This window comes from Oryzias latipes, chromosome 10 (assembly GCF_002234675.1).
Source record: "Oryzias latipes chromosome 10, ASM223467v1".
Classification (NCBI taxonomy): Eukaryota; Metazoa; Chordata; class Actinopteri; order Beloniformes; family Adrianichthyidae; genus Oryzias; species Oryzias latipes.
In genome coordinates, this window is record NC_019868.2 from 217,940 (window position 1) to 240,141 (window position 22,202).

The window sequence follows — 22,202 nt, forward strand, 5'->3', positions numbered from 1 at the left end:
AGCCGACTCTCCGTCTTCAATCCATCACCTTGAAGTAAACATGAGCTTTAATATTGATTACCTTCAGGTGCAGATTACAAAAAAGACATTTGGAGTAAAAAGGCTGAGCTTTTAATTAGGGACAACCGCTTCAACATTTTTACCAAGAAATCCAAGCAAAACTATAATAAGTAAATTAAACAAATGGACACACACACACACACACACACACACACTGAGCTCTGTTTCTGAATTTTACTCTGTTAAAAATGATTTACAGAGCATTTCAGGAATGTATGGTCTTTCTTTTGACACTTTTGTATTTTTTATATTTATATCATTCTTTTAAATAAAGCAGTGGCTCACAAACAAGAAGTTGTTTATGATCATATTTTGAAACGCATTTGCACAATTAACCAAATAATTATCTTTCTCTGCTGTTGTGTCTATCACAACTGCACAAATTTGGGTCCTTTGTTGTTACATATAGATATTACTTTGTTATCATGTAGTTTCAGACAAAACAGCAAAAAAAAAAAAGTTACAAGTGCAACATTTTTCACAGATCTGTCAATTTGACAATTGTAAATAAAACATTTTTTTATTGAATTGGTTTGGCGTTTTCATATCCAATTCTTTCCATGTCTCTGGAGTTTTGGTACCTATTAACCACGGCTGTGTTTCCCCAATGTATACAATCAATGCTCCCAAGCTTCTTACTTATTTATGCAGCACTTTGAATTGCCTCTGTGAATAAAGAGATTCTGTTCAAGTACAAGGTGCTTTTGATTTGCAAGACTTGAAATAAAATACAAAATTCTTTTCAAAGTGCATCTGCATTGAATCAGGGTTGACAGTAATAACATCTCCTGTCAGTGAAACAGTATTGCTTCAAAAGACAAAGACAAGTGGATGAGGTCACTATTTCCAATTTCCTGGGTAATCGCTGATAGGAAGGCTACTCGGAAAACGCAGCTGCACCTTGTCAGCTTTGTCTTGTGAGGAGGAGTTTCAGGTGGTATAAAAGAAACAGCCTGGGTGAACCGGGATCAGCTGTGAGGAGAGGTCATTGCTCACCTGGGGGTAAGAACATTAACCCACCATAATTGATGCTGACACAAGGATTAAGATATGACGACTGAAAATGAACTCACCAATTATCGTTTTTCTTGCAGCTGGAAAGACTTACGTCAGAACTTAACTGGTGAAAGAGATGGTAAGTGTTTTTTTGATGTCTTTGTCCTAAATTTCTAAAAAACCTGAGAAACACAGTTTAGCCAAAACAGCTGAGGTCAGTGTAAGGGCTTCTGCTCGTCTTTGTGTTGGAATAATAAATAATGAAGTGTGTCTCAATACTTGAAAGGTCAGAGTCTCACAGATAGTTAGGCTTCACAAACAGTTCCAGAATGGGACGTGCATGCAACACTGTTTTCTAGTTGAAGTCATTCGTTTTTCCAATGTCTTTTTCTAATAGCTGTTGAGATCGGTTTTGTGTGGATGTTACGATGGCTCTTTATTTCACTAAAATGACAGAATTAAGTTCAATGGTAGTAAACATTTAGTTACATGATGCCCATTATGCTGGAATTTGCAAAAAAGGAAACACTTTACCCGACAACAGCGGATTTAACAGATTTCTTATCTTCTTCAGCTTGATGAGACCCATCAGAAAGTCAGAGTAGGAGAAGTGATAGGCACGGTTTCAGTTGGTAGTTGTGCTCCACTTTGCACAGTATTGCATTACACTATGAATGGAAACTGCAGGCATTTGTGTCTGGTGTGTCTCCATTGGATTACAATTTCAGGAGCAAATTAGAGACAATGCTGCTTGAGGTACTGTGTCTTCAAACAGCAGTGTTAGGCCCTAATATCAGCATCGATTCATTGAGTAAATCCTCACCTACACTGTTCAACTGTTTTCTGTCATGCATTTCTTATGTTGCTAATGTCAAAATAAAGACTGACAACACAAAACAAACAATTACTAAAATTAACTAAACCTTGATTTAGACTATTGACTATTGGTCATTTGTTATAAAATATTTTAAGGAGCCAATACAGTTTAGCTGTGTACGCAGAGTGTTTCTGCATGGAAGGGAAAGGGTCTTTGACTGCTACAGCTGGGTGTTGTTTCCTTTTTTTAAGACAAATTCATAGTGTAACAGTTTTTTTTAGTGTAGCTAATAAATCACATCATATTCTGGAGCCGGTTTAGCTCGTGCTGGTTTGCGGTGCCTTCCGTCCGTGAAACCCAGGTTCAAATCTGGGCTGCTCCCTGTTTCCTTCTCTACCTTTGTGCCGGTCCCAAGCCCGGTTGCTTTGAGAGGGTTGCGTCAGGAAGGGCATCCGGCATAAAACATTGCCAAGTTTACCATGCGACTTGTTTGCTGTGGCAACCCCTGATGGGAAAAGCCGAAAGAGAAACAACATTCTGGAGTTCAAACACATGAATAGATTCTATATTAAGACTTATTTTCAAGAATAATACAAGTGTGTCCAGACTTTAGAATTAAACATGGGAGGAACATTTTCCATTTCTGGGCAAAGACTTCATCTCCTCAAATACTGTAGTTAGATGCACACCAGCAAGCTCTCCTCAGCAACGTGCAAACACACAGTCCCCTCTCTATTGTAGTCTACAATCACGGCTTCCATAAACACAGAGAATCTAGTCACTCAAAAAGATGAGCAGCCATGAAGCTTGCTCAGTCAATGATCCTTTACTGGTTAAGACCCTGAACCGTTTCATATTTGATCCCAACAAAATAATAACGGCAGACAATCTACCTCAAACATGGTTGACAAATAGAATCAGTGCTGTAAGAGCAACAGATGCTTGCTGAAAACAGATGATGTAAACTAGTCACATATCCCCGTCACAGACGTCTCAAAGTGGCAGACCCTCGTTTCTGTTTTCATGAAAAAAAAGTTATTTTGTTATGTATGTACAATAGAAATAAAAAAGGCAATGGCGTGTTACCATTCTGGCCTGAGAGGTATCCCCCTTGCAACCCATCTAAGGTGACTGAAGAAATGCTTTGTATTGAAAAAGCCTGAGAGGCAACAATAATGCCACCTCCACCTGTGTGAACCTAGGTCACAGACACAGCTCAGGCAGATTAATTACTATTTTTTCCAACAGATAGCATTTTCCCTGGAGAAATGCTGTATTGCCCTAAAGTTAGGCAAATCTTATTTCTTATACAAACTCAATAAGGAAAGGGTTCCACCTCATTTAGCTTAAATTCAAAGCTCTGCCTCAGAGTTTAAGCTGACAATGTTCAAACCCATGTGAGCGTTTCAATGACTACTGGCAATATTCTGTAGAGCTGCAATCAACACGTTTACAGCCAATTTCAACATTTTGAATTTTGTTTTGCCGCCCAATGGAACATTACTGCTGTGGGTGAACTGCTGGCAGCCAGACAAATGGCATCAAACACATTTCAGGCTTAAACTGTTTGCTGAAATGATCTTTAGCAGGTCTTGCTGCTGGTTTGTTGCTTTTGAATTGGAAAGTCAAATTACATGTGGCTGGTTGGACAACTGTCATTCATCAAGAAAAAAGAAATCATCTGTCTTGAAAACTTGTTTGTTTGATATTTAGAGACGTTGCTTATATGTGTAAATGTGTTTGTGCATTATGAACACACCATTTACAAAACAAGGTGGTGAAAAGAATGTACAATAAAATACAAAGTTTTGTTTTTGTATTATTTGTTTGTGTGGCTTTACCTTCCTTCCTTCCTTTAGGAGTACAGAGGCAGTGTCAGACCTTTTGTCAGCTTCAATGCCAAACACGATGCTGAAGTCCTTCATAAGGCTATGAAAGGAATAGGTGAGTCTTTCTAATCCAGTGCTCTACCACATGCTGTGCCAGCCTTTTTCAATCATTATTTTTAAGAACCCAAAACCTTCATGCATGGTATTCTTCATATTATTATCAGTTCTGAGAATTTACTGACATAATTCCTAATCTTTGATCTTTATATGTTGAATACATTTAGCATGAAATTAAGGTTTTCATTACCCTTGTGCTATCCTAGGCACTTTTACATTGGGAGTTGGGTCATCTGGACCCACTTGTGATTGTGTATCAGGACTTGTTCTGGTTCCACAATCTTAGTGCTCACATGGATTTTGTGGCGATGAACTTGGCTGAGCGGCAATTGGCCCAAAAAGTTCCAAAAATGGCAATCCTTCTAATGTGAGGTGGAGGAGTAAAACAATTTCAGATACAAAAAGTGTGGGGGTTTTTTAATTAGCAAATTAGGATTCAGTAGGATTCAGTGTTGACATATATTTTTTTCTCTTCCACCTGCTTCGTCAATGTTGCCTGTTAACTTTTAATGTTTATTGTACATATATTTTCATCTTGCAGGAACACATGAAGATACCGTTCTCATGCTTCTGACATCTCGCAGCAATGATCAGCGCCAGCAAATAAAAACTGCATACAAAAAGGCATATGGAAAGGTAAGTCAACATATGTTATCACAAAACCTCATCATCCATCAAATGAGTTAACTGAATTCCATTAAACTGGGAATAAATACACAAATAATTGCTGTAATGGATAAGAAAAAATGTCCCATTGGAGCACTTGAAGGTTGGAGGATATGGAGCTGAAGTCAAAAGCCCTTGATTAGGAAGCAACGTTTTAACCCTTGTGCTATCCTAGGCACTTTACCATTGGGAGTTGGGTCATCTAGACCCACTAGACAGTGCTCTGAACCTTTTTTCTTCAATGATTTGTGATCTTCACTGGTGTCCATGGATTACATGAAATCTTTCCACAAGGGTTAAACAGTCGGGCAAAAAAGTATTTAGTCAGCCACCAACTCTGTAAGTTCTTCCACTTAAAAAGATTAGAGAAGCCAATAATTTTCATCATAAGTTTACCTAAATTATGAGAGAAAAAATAAGAAAAACAATCACATGTTTCATCTTCAGTGTCCTTGCTGATGGAAGGAGGTTTTCAGTCAAAATCTGACCATACACGGCCCCATCCATTCTTTCCTTTACATGGATCAGTCGTCCTGGTCCCTTCATTGAAAAACAGTCCCAAACCATGATGGTTCTGTGACACAGGTAGATTCTAGTGGATCAGATTCTGTGTAAGGAGCTGAACAACCAGATGCAAGTTTTCAAAATGTTTATTGTGTCCAGTCCTATAGTGTCCGGCCTCCAGCAGTCCAAATGCTCCAGGATGATTAGAGGAGCATGCAGTCAAAACCCCATTTATCTGAAAGAGGGGTGGGTCGCAACCACACCCCTCTGCTGTTGTTCGTCGCGTCCCCTCTCCACTTTCCAGTTCCATGGTCCACTGGTTCCACTTTGCTGTCCCTGGTCATGTGGCCGAGCCCAGACTCTACAATGTCCAATTCCTGGGGCTGGCATGCTTCAAGCACCACCGCTGCTGCTGCTGCTGCTGCTGCTGCTGCTGCTGCTGCTGCTGCTGCTGCTGCTGCTGCTGCTGCTGCTGCTGCAAAACACCACACGTGCAGCCTCCATCCTGGTGCTCCAAAACACCACGCGTGTGGCTCCCATCGCTGGTATTCCAACACTGCTTGTGCAGTTCTTGTGGTGCGCCTCTTTTTTCCCGCCCCAAGTCCAGCTGTTCATCCTTTTTAAAGGATCAAAACTCCAACCCACCTTGATCACACACACCTGTGACTCATCACCAGATTTGCCATGAGCCATTCAAGGGCCCTTGGAGTTTTATGTTGCACAACCAGGATCAATAAAACAAAAAAGATTTAAAAAACCAAATTGTAAAGGTAGGAAAAAAGAATCACCCCGTTACAGTTCCACCCCCATGCTTTACAGTAGGTATGGTGTTCTTTGGATGCAACTCAGCATTCTTTCTCCTCCAAACACGACCAGCAGAGTTTAAGCAAAACGTTCTGTTGTGGTTTCATCTGACCATAGGACATTCTCCCAATCCTCTTCTGGATCATCTAAATGCTCTCTAGCAGACAGTAGACGGTTCTGCACATGTACTGACTTTAGCAGGGGGACACGTCTGCCACTGCAGGGTTTGAGTCCCTGGTGGTGTAGTGTGTTCCTGATGGTACCTTTGTTACTTTGGTCCCAGCTCTCTGCAGGTCATTCACTAGGTCCCCTGTGTGGTTCTGGGATTTTTGCTCACCGTTTTTGGGGGTGAGATCTTGGCGGGTTCTCAGATGGAGGGAGATAATCAATGGTCTTGTATGTCTTCCATTTTCTAATAATTGCTCCCACAGTTGATTTCTTCACACCAAGCTGCTTACCTGTTGCAGATTCAGTCTTCCAGCCTGGTGCAGGTCAACAACTTGGTTTCTGGTGTCCTTAGAAAGCTCAACAGAAATTGTTTTCTCAAGAGAACAAAATACATGTTTACTTATTTGGAGTAGAAAAAAATGATCAGTTTGTCAGCAATGTAAGACAAAATTGTAAAAACAAGATGATCACTAGATGATTAACTTTTCGTTGATTACTTTAGTCGTGGTTTAACACATGGAAATTTACCTACTGTTTGCTATTTTTTGGTTAAAACTACATTACTGTAGTTTTACAGTAATGTAGTTACATTATATCATAGTTACTGATGGAATGGGTTGACAGGTATCTTTATAAAGCTAACCATCTCTAACAGGTGCTTCTAATTTGGGATTGGAGGGAGTGGAGGCAGACTAATAGGTCTTTAAGGGTCAGAATTCTTGCTGAGACAGGTGTTCGGCCAGGGACATACTTATTTGCAGCATAGCATACAAACAAATGATTTAAAAAATCATGTAATGTGATTTCCATATTTTATTTAGATTATGCCTCTCACAGAAGATGAAAATGTCAGACCCCTCCATGATTTCTAAGTGGGACAACTTGCAAAATCACAGGTTGTATAAATACTTGTTCGCCTTACTGTATGTCAAGAAACCAAACTAAAAGAAAATATTAGAAGGCGTAGTAGTTGTCGTCTTCCTTAGAGAAGGTCCCTCGTGGTTTTTCTTGATCAAATAAACTTTAGTAGAACCTAATGCAAAAGCAGTCCCAATGAGAAACTCATTTACCATCATGTCCTTCTGGTACAGTGATTAAAGTGGCTCATATATTTAAAGACATACTGATTTATATACAAATCTGTTTATGAAGGATTCTGTCTCTGTCAACATTAATGCTTACTTGATTGGCAGGACTTAGTCAGTGCTCTGAAATCTGAGATCAGCGGGTTGTTTGAGGATCTGATTGTGGCCTTGATGATGCCCCCAATCTCTTATGATGCAACTCAGCTGCACAAGGCTATCAAGGTAAGCAATGAGAACTTTCTTCAACTCTCTACATATACATCTATATCATTTATTCTGGTGCAGAACATTTAAAAATGTTTTATCTAGCATCAATCAATGTTAATGTTGACTAGAATTGCATAAGAAAAAAAAATTCTTCTCCTGCCTTAAACTTGATTAAATATAGTCCGGCACCTTTGCCCTGTTTATCATGAACATGTTTATGAATGAGGCCTTTGGTGCATAACTACATTTCCAGCAGCTATTCTGCTCACACACTGTGACAGTTCTCTTCCCAGTCACTCAGTCACAAATGTCTGAAACAGCTCCAGTTCTGAGGAGGAAAAATGTGCAGTGTGCTGGATTGTTTAAAGGTTGATTTATCTGATAAATGTGTTTTTTGTTGTTTTTCTTTTGGTCTGCAGTGAATGCAGCATTAGTGTACAGTATAGCATGAGCTAATCTGGTTTTGTAAGTTGGATAAATGTTCCTGATCCCCTGTTCTGACTAGTACTTCCGCACAAATTGACTTGATTGGTTTAGCAGATATGTTCATGCTACAGACTTCCTATCTTGTGTAACTTGCCATTTAGTTTATAAAACTCAAACCTATAATTATCTGTTGACCAAAGCATCAGCCTTTGCTGCAGACACTAGACATGTTTTTCTTTGCTGGGGTATAGTGCAAAAGTAGAGTAACACGTCTATGAGCTCAAGCTTCTCAGCAGGCACCATTCAAATGTTCTAAAAAAAACTTAATTCAAGACAAACGTTACCACCTCAAAAAATATGTAGCCTTGTTTCTGTCTTTAAGAGATGTTCCAGAAAACTAGCAGAATGAACACAATAGAATAGCAAAAACTTAAGAGAGTATGGACTCAAGAAGAACAAAGAATGTGCAGAGTTTGCTAACAGACCAGACACTGAACAGACTATTTTCAGACAAATAATTTCTTTTGGTTTTTGTCTGTTACTGAATAGAAAAATGTCATGCAGAGAAGAAGAAAGATGGCTGTTACAAACTAAAGAAAAAGAAATGATAGTTGAGGAGAAAGAAATATTAAAAAAGGGTTCGGAGAAACACAGAAAGATGGCAGGAAAAGATAATATTACAAAGACAAAAGTGTTCTAGATTTTGCCCAACCAGAAAAACTGAAAAGAGAGTTTCTAAACTTTTGTCAGGATGCTTGCCCTTCCAGTACGTCATACACTGACAGATGTTGTTCCGCTAGATTCATGAGATAAGCTGATGCATTTTAGTGCCTTTTAAAGTTTACATCATGAGCTGACTACGGCCAAGTACTGGAGAATAAGTGTGTTGTGTTTTTGAAGAAGGCTGGACGCTCTGATTGCTGGTTAAAAGGTCCATTTTGAGGAGCCCAGAGTGTGTGAAAAACCAATTGATTGTATTGACAAAAACACAGAACAAATATTGATGGATCATAAACATGTCTGTTCCATGTCAAGGAACATGGGGGTTGGATGTGTTGTTGAAAGTGTTACCCACAGAGTTCGTTGGTCAACGTGAAGTTGATGGTTCAGTGTTCATAGCTTCTGTGGTTCTGAGGTGGGTAGCTCGCCATCATGTCTTTGTCTGAAATTCCAAGGGTTACAACAGCAACAACAAAAAAACCTGACAGTTGTGGATAGTTTTTTTGATTCTTGTGGGTTTGGCTCTAATTCCTCGCCGGAATTTAAATTTCTGGTCTATGAAACGCCGTTCACAACGCCGCCACAGCAGTGAAATCAGCTGGAAGCTGGAAGCTCTGACCCAACCTGGATGTTTTTAAGGGGTTTTGGCCTTGCCACAAAAAGGGTGTGGGTCGGTGCTTTCAATTATTTAACTCTTGGTGTGCAGGGTTGGAGTGTGCAAGTGAGAAGTGAAGAATAATTAAATACATGTTGAAATAATTAAATATCATTCACACTTCTGTACTAACCTACACATTCCTCAGTGAACAAAGGCAACAAGGTTAACCCTAACCCTAGGAAAACCTGTTTACAAACTGCATCTTTGACTTGTTTTTAATTCAAGAGCTGCATCAAAACTTGTTTTTTTCTTCAGTCATTTTCATCACCTATCAGCCTCCTTAATGATACTAACTTTAGGTCCTCTAATCTAGTCATTCTCATATAAGGTTAAGAGTCATTTCCATCCTTAAAACAGCTTCAGCAGAAAAGGGCTCATCAGCGTGAAAAGACAGAACTCCTATTGGGTGTGTTACAAATCCATGGCTTTGATCTTATCTATGCACAGAGCAGGTTACCACTTTCTTAACCACTGATTAACGTCTCATATGCCAGTGGCAGATATTAATAAATGTAAGCAGATTAAACTATACGTCCTTCCTATGAGGGCAGGATCAACTTTGTTGCTTCTGTTTTAACTGGCATCTGTCAACTTCACTCAGATGAGATCATGACAAACATTTAGTGAGCAGCAATAATGCATGTCTGCTCTGAACAGTGTTTGGCTCTTATTTTACTGTATGCGCGTGTGATGCAGATTGTACTTGTGTATAGTGACAATAAAGGCATTCTATTCTATTCTATTCTATTCTATTCTATTCTATTCTATTCTATTCTATTCTATTCTATTCTATTCTATTCTATTCTATTCTAATAACTGGTGCTGACTGCACTCTACCAATCTGCCAATTGGGATTGCAGGTCATTCCAGAGCATGTTGTCCTTTGGTTCTGGCTTGCTGGTCTTAAACTGTGAATTTAACGAGGAAGTAGAACACAGGCTTTGAGATTTTACTGACTGCATTTACAGAACTATGATAAAAGCATAGTAATTCCAATGCACAAGTGCTGCCATCCTTTCTGAAATCTTGATATTGAATCATTTGTGGCAACATGGATAAAAGAGGTTCAACAACGCTACCTGGGGCTGGTCTGCCCCAGAAAAAGACTACAGAAAGGCAGGTGTAGGTCCTATTTTGAACCAAGAGGTGTTGGTTTGCTTTAAAATATAATTTATTAGACTTTAGTTAAAAACAATGTTAAGACAATCCTTTATAAAACAATCCTTAATAAAATCAGTTAAAGTATTCCAGAGGGGGAGCTTACCAAGGTGGTTAAAACTACACGAAAACACAAGCAATCAACACCATATGTTGTGAATCACTGCACACGTGATGGAAAACCACACAGCACACTGGAACCCACCACCAGACAGCAGTCCACCACCTCGGCCTCCCACCTCCTGAAACAAAAGTAATAACATTCACACAATTACACAGGGAAAATAAAAGGTGATCAATGGTCAAGGGCGTCGGGTAAGCCGCCCGACCGCCGCCGATCAGCAGGTGGGAACCATCCACAGTCCAGCGAGACGCCACAGCACAAAGAGGTCTCCTCTGTGTAGCTGGGATTTCCTGTCCCAACCGGTCCCACCACAGCGGGAGTAGGGACCCGTACAGGAGTCACAATTTAGAAACAGCAAAGGCAACCCAGCAGGGGGGCAAGGAAGGCGTGCAGACAAAACACGTTTTCTGCAGAAAAGAAATTAGAGCATTGATTGTTAAGCGCAGGAAGGCCAGCTTAACAAACCGGTCACGGAGAGGAGGTGCAGATCTAGGTGAAACAGTCCACGTCACACTTGCAGGCTACTGTCGCCACGCCGCAGATCCGCCAAAACACGGCCGATTGCTCATGGAAAGGAAACTGTAAACGAGTCTGCCTACCTGCCTGTCTGCTCCCGTTCCCACTTCCCGATGCCTCGATGTACGGCAACAACAAGAGGTCATAAAAGAAAGGAGGAGGAGGGCTTTTAAAGCCCCATCTCCAGATTAACTTGGCTGTGTCATTCGCAGCCTCATAATTAGAAGGCTTGTCCTACTTACCACACATTAATAAGAATGAGAAAATGCTGCTGCATGGAAACAGTTCCAACAGCATGAGACCAGTTACCGGTACTAGACTAACAAAGGCAAACATGTAAAAATGTAAAGAAATGAATGTTCTGGTCTGTGCAGAAATCTTTTTTTTTTCATGCTGATGCCAGCTGTCAAAAAGAGAAATCCCGTGAAAAACAAAGCATGTACATATTTACATTTGACACGCATTTCCTTCAGCTTAATACTACGGATGACTTAAAGCACAAAGTAGCAAACAAATATTTGTAGCTGTCACATACTGTATATGTAAACTAACCTTCAATACAATCGTATAATATTTTTGTCAACACCAAAGTAGTTCTAGAACAAATCAATTGAGGTTGAATTTACTGTCAATGTATCTGTGTTTCCATCAGTTGGCCCTATTTTACATTTTTTTACAGCATTTATCTGTTCCAATTGTTTTTTCTCAAATTTTAATCTCGTCTTTAGATTTCAGCAGCACACTGAGACTCTTTATTGTTGAAAATGCAAAATACAAAGTATACAATTCTGTTTCTTTAATTGACAAATGATTCATTGAGATATCTTTTCACCATTTTCTTCTTTTTGTCTTGTGCTAATTACATTTTAGGCCTGCATTTGTTGTTTTATTTCTTTAACAGCTAAAACATTTATAAAAACATCTCGAAGAATAGAGAGATTAGAGTTTCAGTGGCCTTAAAATAGTGTCACATTTGACCTTTCTAAGTAGCTGGCATTGATATTTTTCCTCATGTAGTTTATCTTCTACTCACAGTTGAAGTGTTCTGTCACACTTTTCAGTTCTTTATGAGATAAAGCCCACAACAACTAAAGTTACGGACTAAAAAAAATTAATACAGTTTATATTGAGCTCATCCATACACTGTATTTGTTTCCTATAGGGGGCCGGAACTGATGATCAAGTGCTGATTGAGATCGTGGCTTCAAGGTCTGGTGAACAGATCAAAGAGATCATCAAAGTTTACAAGAAAGGTGATGTTATGAGATGAGAAGAAGACACACCAACATGAACCACGGTATCATTGGGATTTTGGGTAATGGAAATAGGGAACATACCTTAAGGTTGAGTATGTTCTTTGTAGACCTGTCTTATGTGAACATCAGTTTCATGCATAAGAAAAAAACGTTTCTGCAGAATAACACACGTCCACATGTTGGATTTAAACTTCAAGCTTGTGCCTATCATCTTCTGGTTGTCTGAGTTTGGGTTGCACAGGCAGCAGTCACAATTGTGACCAGACCTTCATCTCCTTGACCATTTATTCCAGCTTCTTCAGGAGAATACTGAAGCTTTCATGTAGCCACTCAACAGAGTGTAAAGCTCCTGGAATGCATTTTCTTTTTCCACCTTATCTCTCCCACGGACCTAGTTTCTGTCATTTTTCCACATCTGCACTGTGTGTGTCTGCACCTGACTGTGCACATGGGTGCAACGTTATTAGAATTTTCCTTGGTCCATAGCACAGTCTTGAGTTGCCTTTTTGATTGCCTACCTCATGAAAGGATAACCCTCATTGTCATTACAACTGTTTGGAATTCCAGGTAATGGGAACTTCCTGACCTGTCCTCGTTTTTCCCTCAGAGTTTGGTGGCAAACTGGAGAAGGACATCTACGGTGACACAGACGGGCACTACAGAAAACTGTTGGTGATCCTGCTGCAGGTAGAGAAGAATGTTTTTTCCTGTCTGTAGTGATGCCAACAGAAAGTCATCAGAGGTTAGATTTTCAATTTGACAGCATCAGAATACCATTGCTGTAAACCATAGCTACTTCTTTAAGGATCTGTTCTGTAATTCAGGAACCAGAACCAGAAGAAGAAGAACCACAGTTCTTTTCTGCAGAGTTCCAACAGTGTCTGAGCTCATTGTTCTGTTTGTAACACTGTCTTTCTGTTCTGCCTCCTCTGGTCCTTCTACTTTACCTTTGTCTGCAAAGGGGAGCAGAGAGGAAGGAATAGATGAAGATAATGTTGAGAATGATGCCAAGGTAAGAAATCTAAAAATCTCCTTATTCTAATATCATCTTGATATTTGCTATAAGCAAACAATGACCCAAGTCAAGAATTAACTGACTTTGGACAAGATAAAATCTAAGGAAAACTTACTCTGCAGCCATTGAGTTGACTTAAGACTTACATTGGCTCAGCTTACCCCCATTCATTTAATAAAGACATATTCTCTGCCCTCAATGAGCAGTGGTTTGATCAGACGATGTTCTACCTTTTTGTGTGTGTGCTTGAGTGTGTGGTGGGTGGGTAGCGGTGTTGGGGGGTTATAAAGACTCACTGGCCACTTTATCTGGCACATCTGTCCAACTACTCGTAAACACAAATTTCTATCAGCCAATCACATGGCAGCAACTCGATGCATGTAGGCGTGTAGTCATGGTCAAGACGATCTGCTGCAGCCAAACCGAATATCAGAATGAGGAAGAAAGATGACTGAAGTGACCTTGAACGCGGCATGGTTGTTGGAGCCAGACAGGCTGATCTGAGTATTTCAGAAACTGCTGATCTTCTGGGGTTTACAGGCAATGGTCCAAAAAAGAGAAAACATCCAACAAGTGGCAGTTCTGTAGGCAGAAATGTCTGGTTGATGCCAGAGATCAGTGGAGACTGACCAGACTGGTTCTAGCCGATAGAAAGAAAACAAGAACCACTGGTTCCGATCGAGGTCTGCAGAAGAGCATCTCTGAACGCACAACACGTCCACAGCCTACCATATTCTGATGGCTACTTCATGCAGGATAAGGCGTCATGTCCTAAAGCTGGAATAATCTCAGACTGATTTCTAAAACAAGACAATGAGTTCACTAGACTCCAAATGGTCTCCACAGTCACCAGATCTCAACCCAATAGAGAACTTTTGGGATGTGGTGAAACTGTTAATTTACAAATGCAAGAACTTTGAAGTGGATAGAAAGGAAATGATAGTAATGTGATCAGTAGTGCTCTTTATCCATTTATTGCCTTGAATAGGTACATCTTCCTTATGTCAACAAGTGCACTGTGCACAAATTCCCCCCAAAAAAGATATTGCATTTAAAAAATCTGACATCAGCTCGTCGTAATATGTATTATTCATCATCAATTAAGAAACTTAGATAGTTCTAGAATTTGGAAGCTGGAAATGTGTTATCTATTGGTACTGACATGATTGAGCACCAAGAATTACATGTCTGGGGTGTTTTTTTTTACCTTCAGGATTATTTTTTTAAATACCGGTATATGTGAAAACATGGTCCTAGTAAAGATTTGGAGAACAGGCAGTACTGCTGGTCTGTTTGGTGTTTTATACATCACAAGTCATTCAGCCTGTGTGTGTGTGTGAGTGAGCTGTGAAATAATGAACCATAAAAACTCTTCTCACTGTTTCAAATATAAAGCAGGGAAAAGTGACAACCACTGAGTAAAAATCCTATTGACAATTTTAGTCCAATATTCTGAATGTTCCCATTGGGATTGACTGCATTGCAACCTACTGGCAACATATTGACTTGTGCATTGGGATCAAGCATTGGATTCTCCTGCACATCTCTGTAGTACATAACACCATCATGGGACCAGCCCTCCCTGACTCATGGAGGAACTGCTGCTGTGTCCTTAATGATAAAATGAGCAGAGAGAAATTACCTTCTGAGCATTTTTTTTTCTCAGTTAATTTTGTAATTAAATTAAAGTAATGCAGGAGAGAGATTAAAAAAAAATCTTTAGCTAGCTGTAGAGAAAGAGACATAATATTAAGAATTCCTCTCGTATGAGTGACAGGATTAAAAGATGCTCAGCTGAAATGCTGCAGTGCAGAGCTCTTTAATACCACTATTCCTATCAGATCCCATGAGTCAGTGGACATTGCTGTGTAAGCGTAAAAATGAGTGTGTGCTCTGCCATCGCAGGAGCTGTATGCTGCTGGCAAGGGAAAGTTTGGCACAGATGAAGAAAAATTCATCACAATTCTTGGTAACAGGAGTGCAGAGCATCTCCAAAGAGGTGAGGCTGTGAATGCTGCTGCATATGAATGTGTTGGCTAATTATGACAAAATAAATAGGATTGAAAAATGCAAAAAACAGGTATGTATGGCATGTAACGACAAAAAAGCACAAACCACATTAACAACACTGAAATTGATGAGATGAGATGAGAAAATGAACACAGTCTAAGTATCATTTCTCTGATATGGAATTCTTCTTTGCAAAGAGCTCACAGAGCCAGAACAGCTCAGCAGGTCAGGTTGAACACAACGAAATCTGGAAGATCTGCAAAAGAAATGTGTCCATTAGATCAAACTTGAACCTTTGCAAAGTGTCTGGAAGTGAGAGACCTGGCCCTTCCTTTGTGTTATATTTTCCTAAAACCTGTTTACCACTGTTAAATACGGAGCCCCCCAGGTGCCAGTGGTTAAAAAAAATCTCATAAACCATGCCCACAAAGGGTTAGGATTAGGCTAACATGTGCTAACAAGAGTTAACCTTGGATGAACTTAAACTGCAATAACATCAGTCTTTATTTTGTCTGGACCCGACTGGGAACACAATATGACATGATTGTTTGCACGGTTTCTCAGGACTGTTCATTCAAAAGCCGCCTCCGCCCGTCCTAAAGCCGCCTCCGCTGCTTGGAGATGCAAATCTCAAACATTGTTTTCACTTCTTAAAAGCTAATTGGGTCTTTGTGATCATATAAATAATCAAGCTGCGTCTCATTTTAAATGCAAAAGTTGATCTTTAAAAGATTCTACAGAAACACAGCAAAAGAACAGAAATCAGGGATGCAACCACATGACTCCTCATGCCTGTGCCTCTCTGCTAGCACTCCTTTGCTGGGAGAGAACTTAAAATGTCTTTTGGGGGGAATCTTTCACTTTTTCATAGAAATGTCTCACGGTTCTTCAGAAGATGTTCAGCTATGAAAGTTTTTAACCGCACACATTCAAAATAAATACAGAACATCTCAAGTGGAGTGGAAGAATCAGTCCTGTTCATTCGGTTTTCTTCTGTTTAGTTCATGTTAGGTAGTTCAACTTTCTGTTCAGTTTTCTACTGCCAGGATCACATCAGGTTTGTGCTAGTAATCCACCACATTGTGTCTTTAGTTTGTAAGACTTCCAATACACTATTTATCTAGATATCTCGATACATTTGCAAATTTATGCAAGTAGGAAAGATCCTTTAGTGACACAAATTATGCACAACTGGCATTTGACAAACAAGCAACAGTAATCCGTCCGTCCATCCATCCATTTTCCAAAGCCATTCAATCCTTCTGGGCTCTTGAGTTTCCAGGAGCGTATCCCAACTTTTTCACTTCCCTTTTTCTATGTACAGTTTTACAGTAAAAACCTTTTGCTAACTCTTAAGTATGCAAAGACAGATTTGGAGGTAAAGTGTGCAGATCAGAAATGTCCTTTCACAAATGTAAGCATGGACATATTTGAGTTGCTTCTATTCCCACAAGGTTTTTGAGGAGTCATTAAGTTTGTTTTGTTTCCTTTAGTGTTTGCTGCCTACAAGAAGCTCTCTGGCTGCGACATAGAGGACAGTATTAAAAGTGAAACTACTGGGAATTTGGAGAATTTACTGCTAGCTGTTGGTAAGAATTTTTTGTCACACCACACATGAAACAGCCTATAGTTTCAGTTCACTGCAGTACAGATTGGGCTTTTCAAAAAGATAACAGACTTTATTTTTACAGTGAAATGTGCCAGGAGTGTTCCTGACTTTTTTGCTGAAACCCTTTACAAGTCCATGAGGGTATGTATGATAGTCCAGCCCCACAGTGACAAGAAGACTGAAGTTCTGCTAGAACTGGCAGCTATTTTTGTACATTCAAGTGAAAGATATTTACAGATAATGAACTCCATTAAAAATGATAATTTCTTGTGACAAAGCATACATTTTAGTGTCCATGGTAAATTCAGAGAACGATGATTTGGAGCCTGATTAGGTCTGGAAGACACAGATTTTTCATTTAAAGATCTTAGGGTGAAAACACAACTTGCTTATAATTTGGGCTGAAAGACAATAATGTAGCTCACTTGGAAGCCGCTTACTTGCTGCCTTTAGTTTATTTATTGTTTTGTTTCTTTTCTGATTAGAGAGCTGGAACAGACGACGAAACTCTGACCAGAGTAATGGTTTCGAGGAGTGAGGAGGACCTACTGGATATCAAAGCAAGCTTCAAAAGGATGTATGGAACATCTCTTTACTCCACCATCCAGGTAAAACTAACTAAAGTCTAAATCTAAGCCCAAGCTTGGTTATCATACCTTTTTCAGTATTTAATAGGCATTAGAAATAGAATACATGTTTTGTTAGAAAAGTACCATCAGTGTGATTGATTCTAACACTCTTGGTCTTTCTTTATATGTGACATTAAGCTGCCAGCTGGGGGCACTTTGCATGTGCTGTTCATGTTGCGCGTTGATGGAGGGGGGATCAGAGTTTGACTTTAATTGTCGCCTTGGGCATAATGAAACAGCTCTCCAGCTTTTCTCAGATTTCTCTGCGAATGAATCCCTTTTCCCAGGGCAGATGTTCCCTCAGAAAAGACACAAAGCAATCTTCCTGTAGACCTCCTGAAAGACAAGAATAAAACAAAACAATTTTTTTTTTTTTTTTTTTTAATAGCTGATGCAAATCAGCTTCTAAAGAAATATAAAAAAGAAGAAGTTCTTATTTCTCCTGACCACCAGGTAACTCTGGCTTTCACCTTTTTACAGGCAGTTTTTTTAATAGCCTCCTTTCTAAGCTGGTTTATATTTAATGCTGTAATCTTTTCACTCACAGCAGCTCAATGCAGTTTTCCTCATGAGATTTTCCGAGTTATGTTTCGCCCTTGTGCTATCCTAGGCACTTTAACATTGGGAGTTGGGTCATCTAGACCCACTAGACAGTGCTCTGAACCTTTTTTCTTCAATGATTTGTGATCTTCACTGGTGTCCATGGATTACATGAAATCTTTCCACCTTTATCCACCTTTGTCATGGTAGGGAGAACACGTCAATGGAAGGGTGGGGGTCATATATGATAGAACAGGGGATAATGCAATACTAATACTAATACTCATACCAGGGAGTCATTGAAAAAACAAAGTATTGTATTGTTAGTGTGGCAACATGAGTGGTTCAGGCACACTAATAAAACTGGGGACTCAGATGACATGGTTCCAAATGTAATAGATTAACCTATTTAGTTTAAAAGACAGAATAAAAACAATAGGGGCCTCAAGCCCACCTGGAAACAGAGCTGGTACTCAACAAAACCCAAAACAGAACAGAAACACCCCACTCACATGCAGGTATATATTGTGAAAACCAAAGCAAAAAAACCCACAAACAAGTGAACTCCCACTTGTGTACCAGTCAGTCACTGTTGCAGGTAGGCAGGGAGGGGTGGATTGTCATGAGTCCCAAAACAGGCCTCCAAGTCCCAGGAGCGCCTGAGCAGTCATGTGGTCGGCCACAAGGGGGATGGGAGAGGAGGTGCCACTGTCAGCAGCTGACCCGTCCGACCAGCGGAGCGGATGAAAGAGACCCTGTTGAACACTCCAAATTAAAACCCGTCCAAGCAGCAGGTTCCACCAAACACACTGCAGAGGCAAACCAGAAGACGGGCAGCAGGGCGTTACCTCAGCAACCAGAGGACATGCAGGGCGAAGAGGCAGACATCACCCATACCGATCAGCGCTGGATTTCACCTAAAGGGAGGGGCCTCAGCTCCACTTCGCCTTTTCCTGTCACACACAGATTCGCTGTGTGACGAGGAATTATGACAATCACTGCAGTAAAAACAAAAGGACACCACAAGACCTGCACTGACAGAGGAGCAGAAACCCAGAACTGGAGGCAGTCTCAGCCAGGAACTGAGGGAGAGGCAGCTATTTTATAGATGGCCTCATCAGCAGCACCAGAATGAGAGCGACTACACCCGTGCCCCCATTAGCTCATCCTGCCACATTATTCTACAATGACTCCAGTCCTTCAGTGGTAATAAAGGAGTTTCTAATCTTGGCCACATACACCTTCACATCAGCAGTATGTTGGTTTTAATGTGATGCTGCGTTTATATTTATATCTGTTCTCCTCTAAATGATTAAAAAACATCAATCTTTAAACTGGTTCACTGTTCAAAGACAACCTTTTTTGAGCACAAAGACACAGATGGATCCCACAGAATAGTGAATGGACAGAAAGACAAGAAGAGGTTTCTGGTTCTGTTCCCGCTTCCACCTCACTGCAGTGAGCTTTCCTCAGCACCACACACCAACGGTTGGCTTGGAGGCCCTTTTTGTTTGTTGAAGAGTGAGGGATGGATTGCCGCCATAGAATACACATTTGCTGATAAGTAATAAGAAGCAAGTGTGAGATCTGGCTGTGGAAAACTAGAAAATTGAGAAGGAAAGAAGAGGATGTAAAAGCTTTGGTCAGATAAAAAGCAGTTGACTCACTTTGAATTTGGAACATCTTTGGAAAAAGTTAGTCTCATTCTGTATGTAAGGTTTGTTTTTAGAAATTGCCTCGAGTACACTTTTCTTCCGATTTCATTTCTTATGGAATCCTGAAATCAAAACTCCAGTGAACAGCCTAAAGCTTTCAGCGGAACAGAAGGAAAGCTGCTCTGCGTCTTGTGTTGAAGATGTTTGCATTGTGTTCTGTCCACCAGTGAATTCTGTCACATCTTTGGTAGATCAGGTGTTAACGTGCAGCTCATTTCTTTGTAGTGAAAAGGACGTGGCCTACTAGTTTTTGGAACACGTTCACACAGTAACAGCAGGAATCATGCGAGGGATGTAAGCTAATGCAAATGGTGATAAGGTATGTTTACTCGTGTCTCACCGGTTAAAGCCTTTAAAACAGTTAGGATGTGCAAACCAACCACGAAGACCACCTGGACTGAGGTGATAGAGTGTCCACCATCTTCAAGGCATTTGATCTGTAATTTCTCAGGTGAAATGAGAAAGGCCCTGAATACTAAGCTGCAGTGCATGTTGTGTGAGGGAAATACTGTTTAGTGTTTCGTAACTTTGATTGAATTGAATTTGACAAGTCAAAAGAAAAATACTTAAGGTGCGTTGCTCAGGGATTCAGCACGTGGAGGGGAGGTGCCAGAGATCCAGGCGCTGCTGCATTAGCCACACATCGTCACTCGCTTAGTGAAATGAACTCATGCACAGGGAAAAGGAATAGTCATTTCTGAAGTGAATCTTTCATACAGTTGAGTTATTTCAAAGCTTCTTCTCTCTGTGTGCTTGATTTGTGCAGGAAGACACAAACGGCTACTACCAGAAGACACTGCTGTACCTCTGTGGCGGCAATGATTAATCCTGGTCTATCAGGTGTCGAGCAGCATTGAGCAATGAGCCACTGGGGAACCATGAGACGAGGCTGTAAACATGAGACCAGAATGTGGGTTCTCTCTCCAACTCCAGCTTGGTGCTTATTGAGATGTTGCACATTAACAAATCTGAATCTGACTTTAATCGGTTTGAGTCTGGAATATCCCTTGCAGCAGTTCATTCACCTTAAATGCACTAGTTTGAAAACATTAAATAACAACCACTGATAATAATGAAGTTATAAACTAGTTAATGTTTAACAATGTAGCATGTTTTTGCAGTGGTGTTTGAGTGAGCTAATAAAACTGTGTGCTGTGTTAAATACATCCTAATGATTTTTTCAAGCTTTTCATGCAGCAGTGATCATAAATGAGGAGCGGATGCAGAAAGCTGCAGTCAGGATGCCATCCATGAGCTAGTGAGCAGGAGCTGCACCAGCCAGTGGCAGCAGAGTTATAACTAATGTAGCTGCTCTTCTCAGTCACCAAAAAACTAAAAGGTTCAACATTTACAGTCGATTTTCCTGCATGAACTTCATTTGATAGTTTTCAAATCTTCACATTTGCTCCATTTGTTATGTATTCCATTCGTTTTTTCAAATTTGTCTTTTCAAGTGTTGTCTGTTAACTCTTTTTATTTTGCTCACTATTGGATTTCATTTTTTTTTTCAAATTAATTTTTTATTGAAAAAGCACATGATTGTCAGGGTTGAAACGGGACACAAATGCAGGACAGCGAAAGAGCTTCAAAAGCAAACAAGGTTTAATCACACTTGAACTCGAAATGACTGAAGCGAACTTACAGAACGACCCAGTGACAAGTAACAAACAGACAAGGGTTTAGATACACAAATGGGAATGACAAACAGGTGAGCAGACAGGTGCCGGTGATGACCGGTGAAGTTACCTAGTGAGACAATGGGCGCTGAACGGAAGTAACAAAATAAAAGCCCAAAACCGGAAGTGAGAAAACACCCACCAAAACCGCCGGCTCCTGACAATGAGAAATTGTACATTGTTTTGACGAATTACAATGTTCTTGCTTTCTCAGTTTTTAATGAAAAAAATGAAAAAGAACAAAAATAAATAAAAAAGGAACATGTGAGGAAGCAGGGATTTTCAAAACATAAATGATATGACATGATTTCAGTGAAGTTTCAGATAAAGTCTGATCTTACAGACTTAACATATTCTGTCATCCAGCTGTATTTGCTGTATTTGTAATGAGTGTGAGATTCTTTCCATTATATAAATTCCTTGTACCACATCAATCCAGTCCTCTGTCGTTGGTTGTTCAGGTTTAAGCCATTTTCTGGTTATTGCTTTCTTTCTGGCTGCCAGTAAAATGTAGAGCAGTTTCTTATTTTTGTTGTCTAGGCCATCAATTTTACTCAAAAACAGACTTTGAAAGGACAAGGGGGAAACAATAAAAAACACATTTTGCAGATGTTCATGTATGTCAGACCAATACTTCTTGATAACCACACAGTCCCAAAATATATGGAAGTGATTGGCTCCATTGTTACCACATCTCCAACATTTACTACTTCCTAGGTATTTTTTCTGAGAGACTGTAGTAAAAAACCTCATTATGCTCTTCCAACAGAATTCACGCCAAATGTTTGATCCTTTTGTGACCCATTGTTTCTGACATACATGTTCCCAATCCTCCTCTGTGATAGTGAGCCCTCCTTCTCGCTCCCATCTTTCCTTTACATAGTACGTGTTCTCCCC

At 40.0% G+C, this 22,202-nt stretch overlaps 1 protein-coding gene across 1 annotated transcript; it reads left to right on the top strand.

Annotated features, from left to right (window-relative positions):
• Positions 1-688: 688 nt before the first annotated feature.
• Positions 689-21,739, top strand: LOC101156476 (annexin A5). The gene is made up of 12 exons (XM_023959464.1): positions 689-1,195; positions 3,733-3,817; positions 4,361-4,455; positions 7,155-7,268; positions 12,018-12,108; positions 12,719-12,798; positions 13,073-13,123; positions 15,032-15,125; positions 16,630-16,725; positions 16,828-16,886; positions 17,231-17,353; positions 20,396-21,739. The coding sequence occupies exons 1-12, from the start codon at positions 1,193-1,195 to the stop codon at positions 20,453-20,455; spliced, it is 951 nt and encodes a 316-aa protein (XP_023815232.1). The 5' UTR covers positions 689-1,192; the 3' UTR covers positions 20,456-21,739.
• Positions 21,740-22,202: the final 463 nt, after the last annotated feature.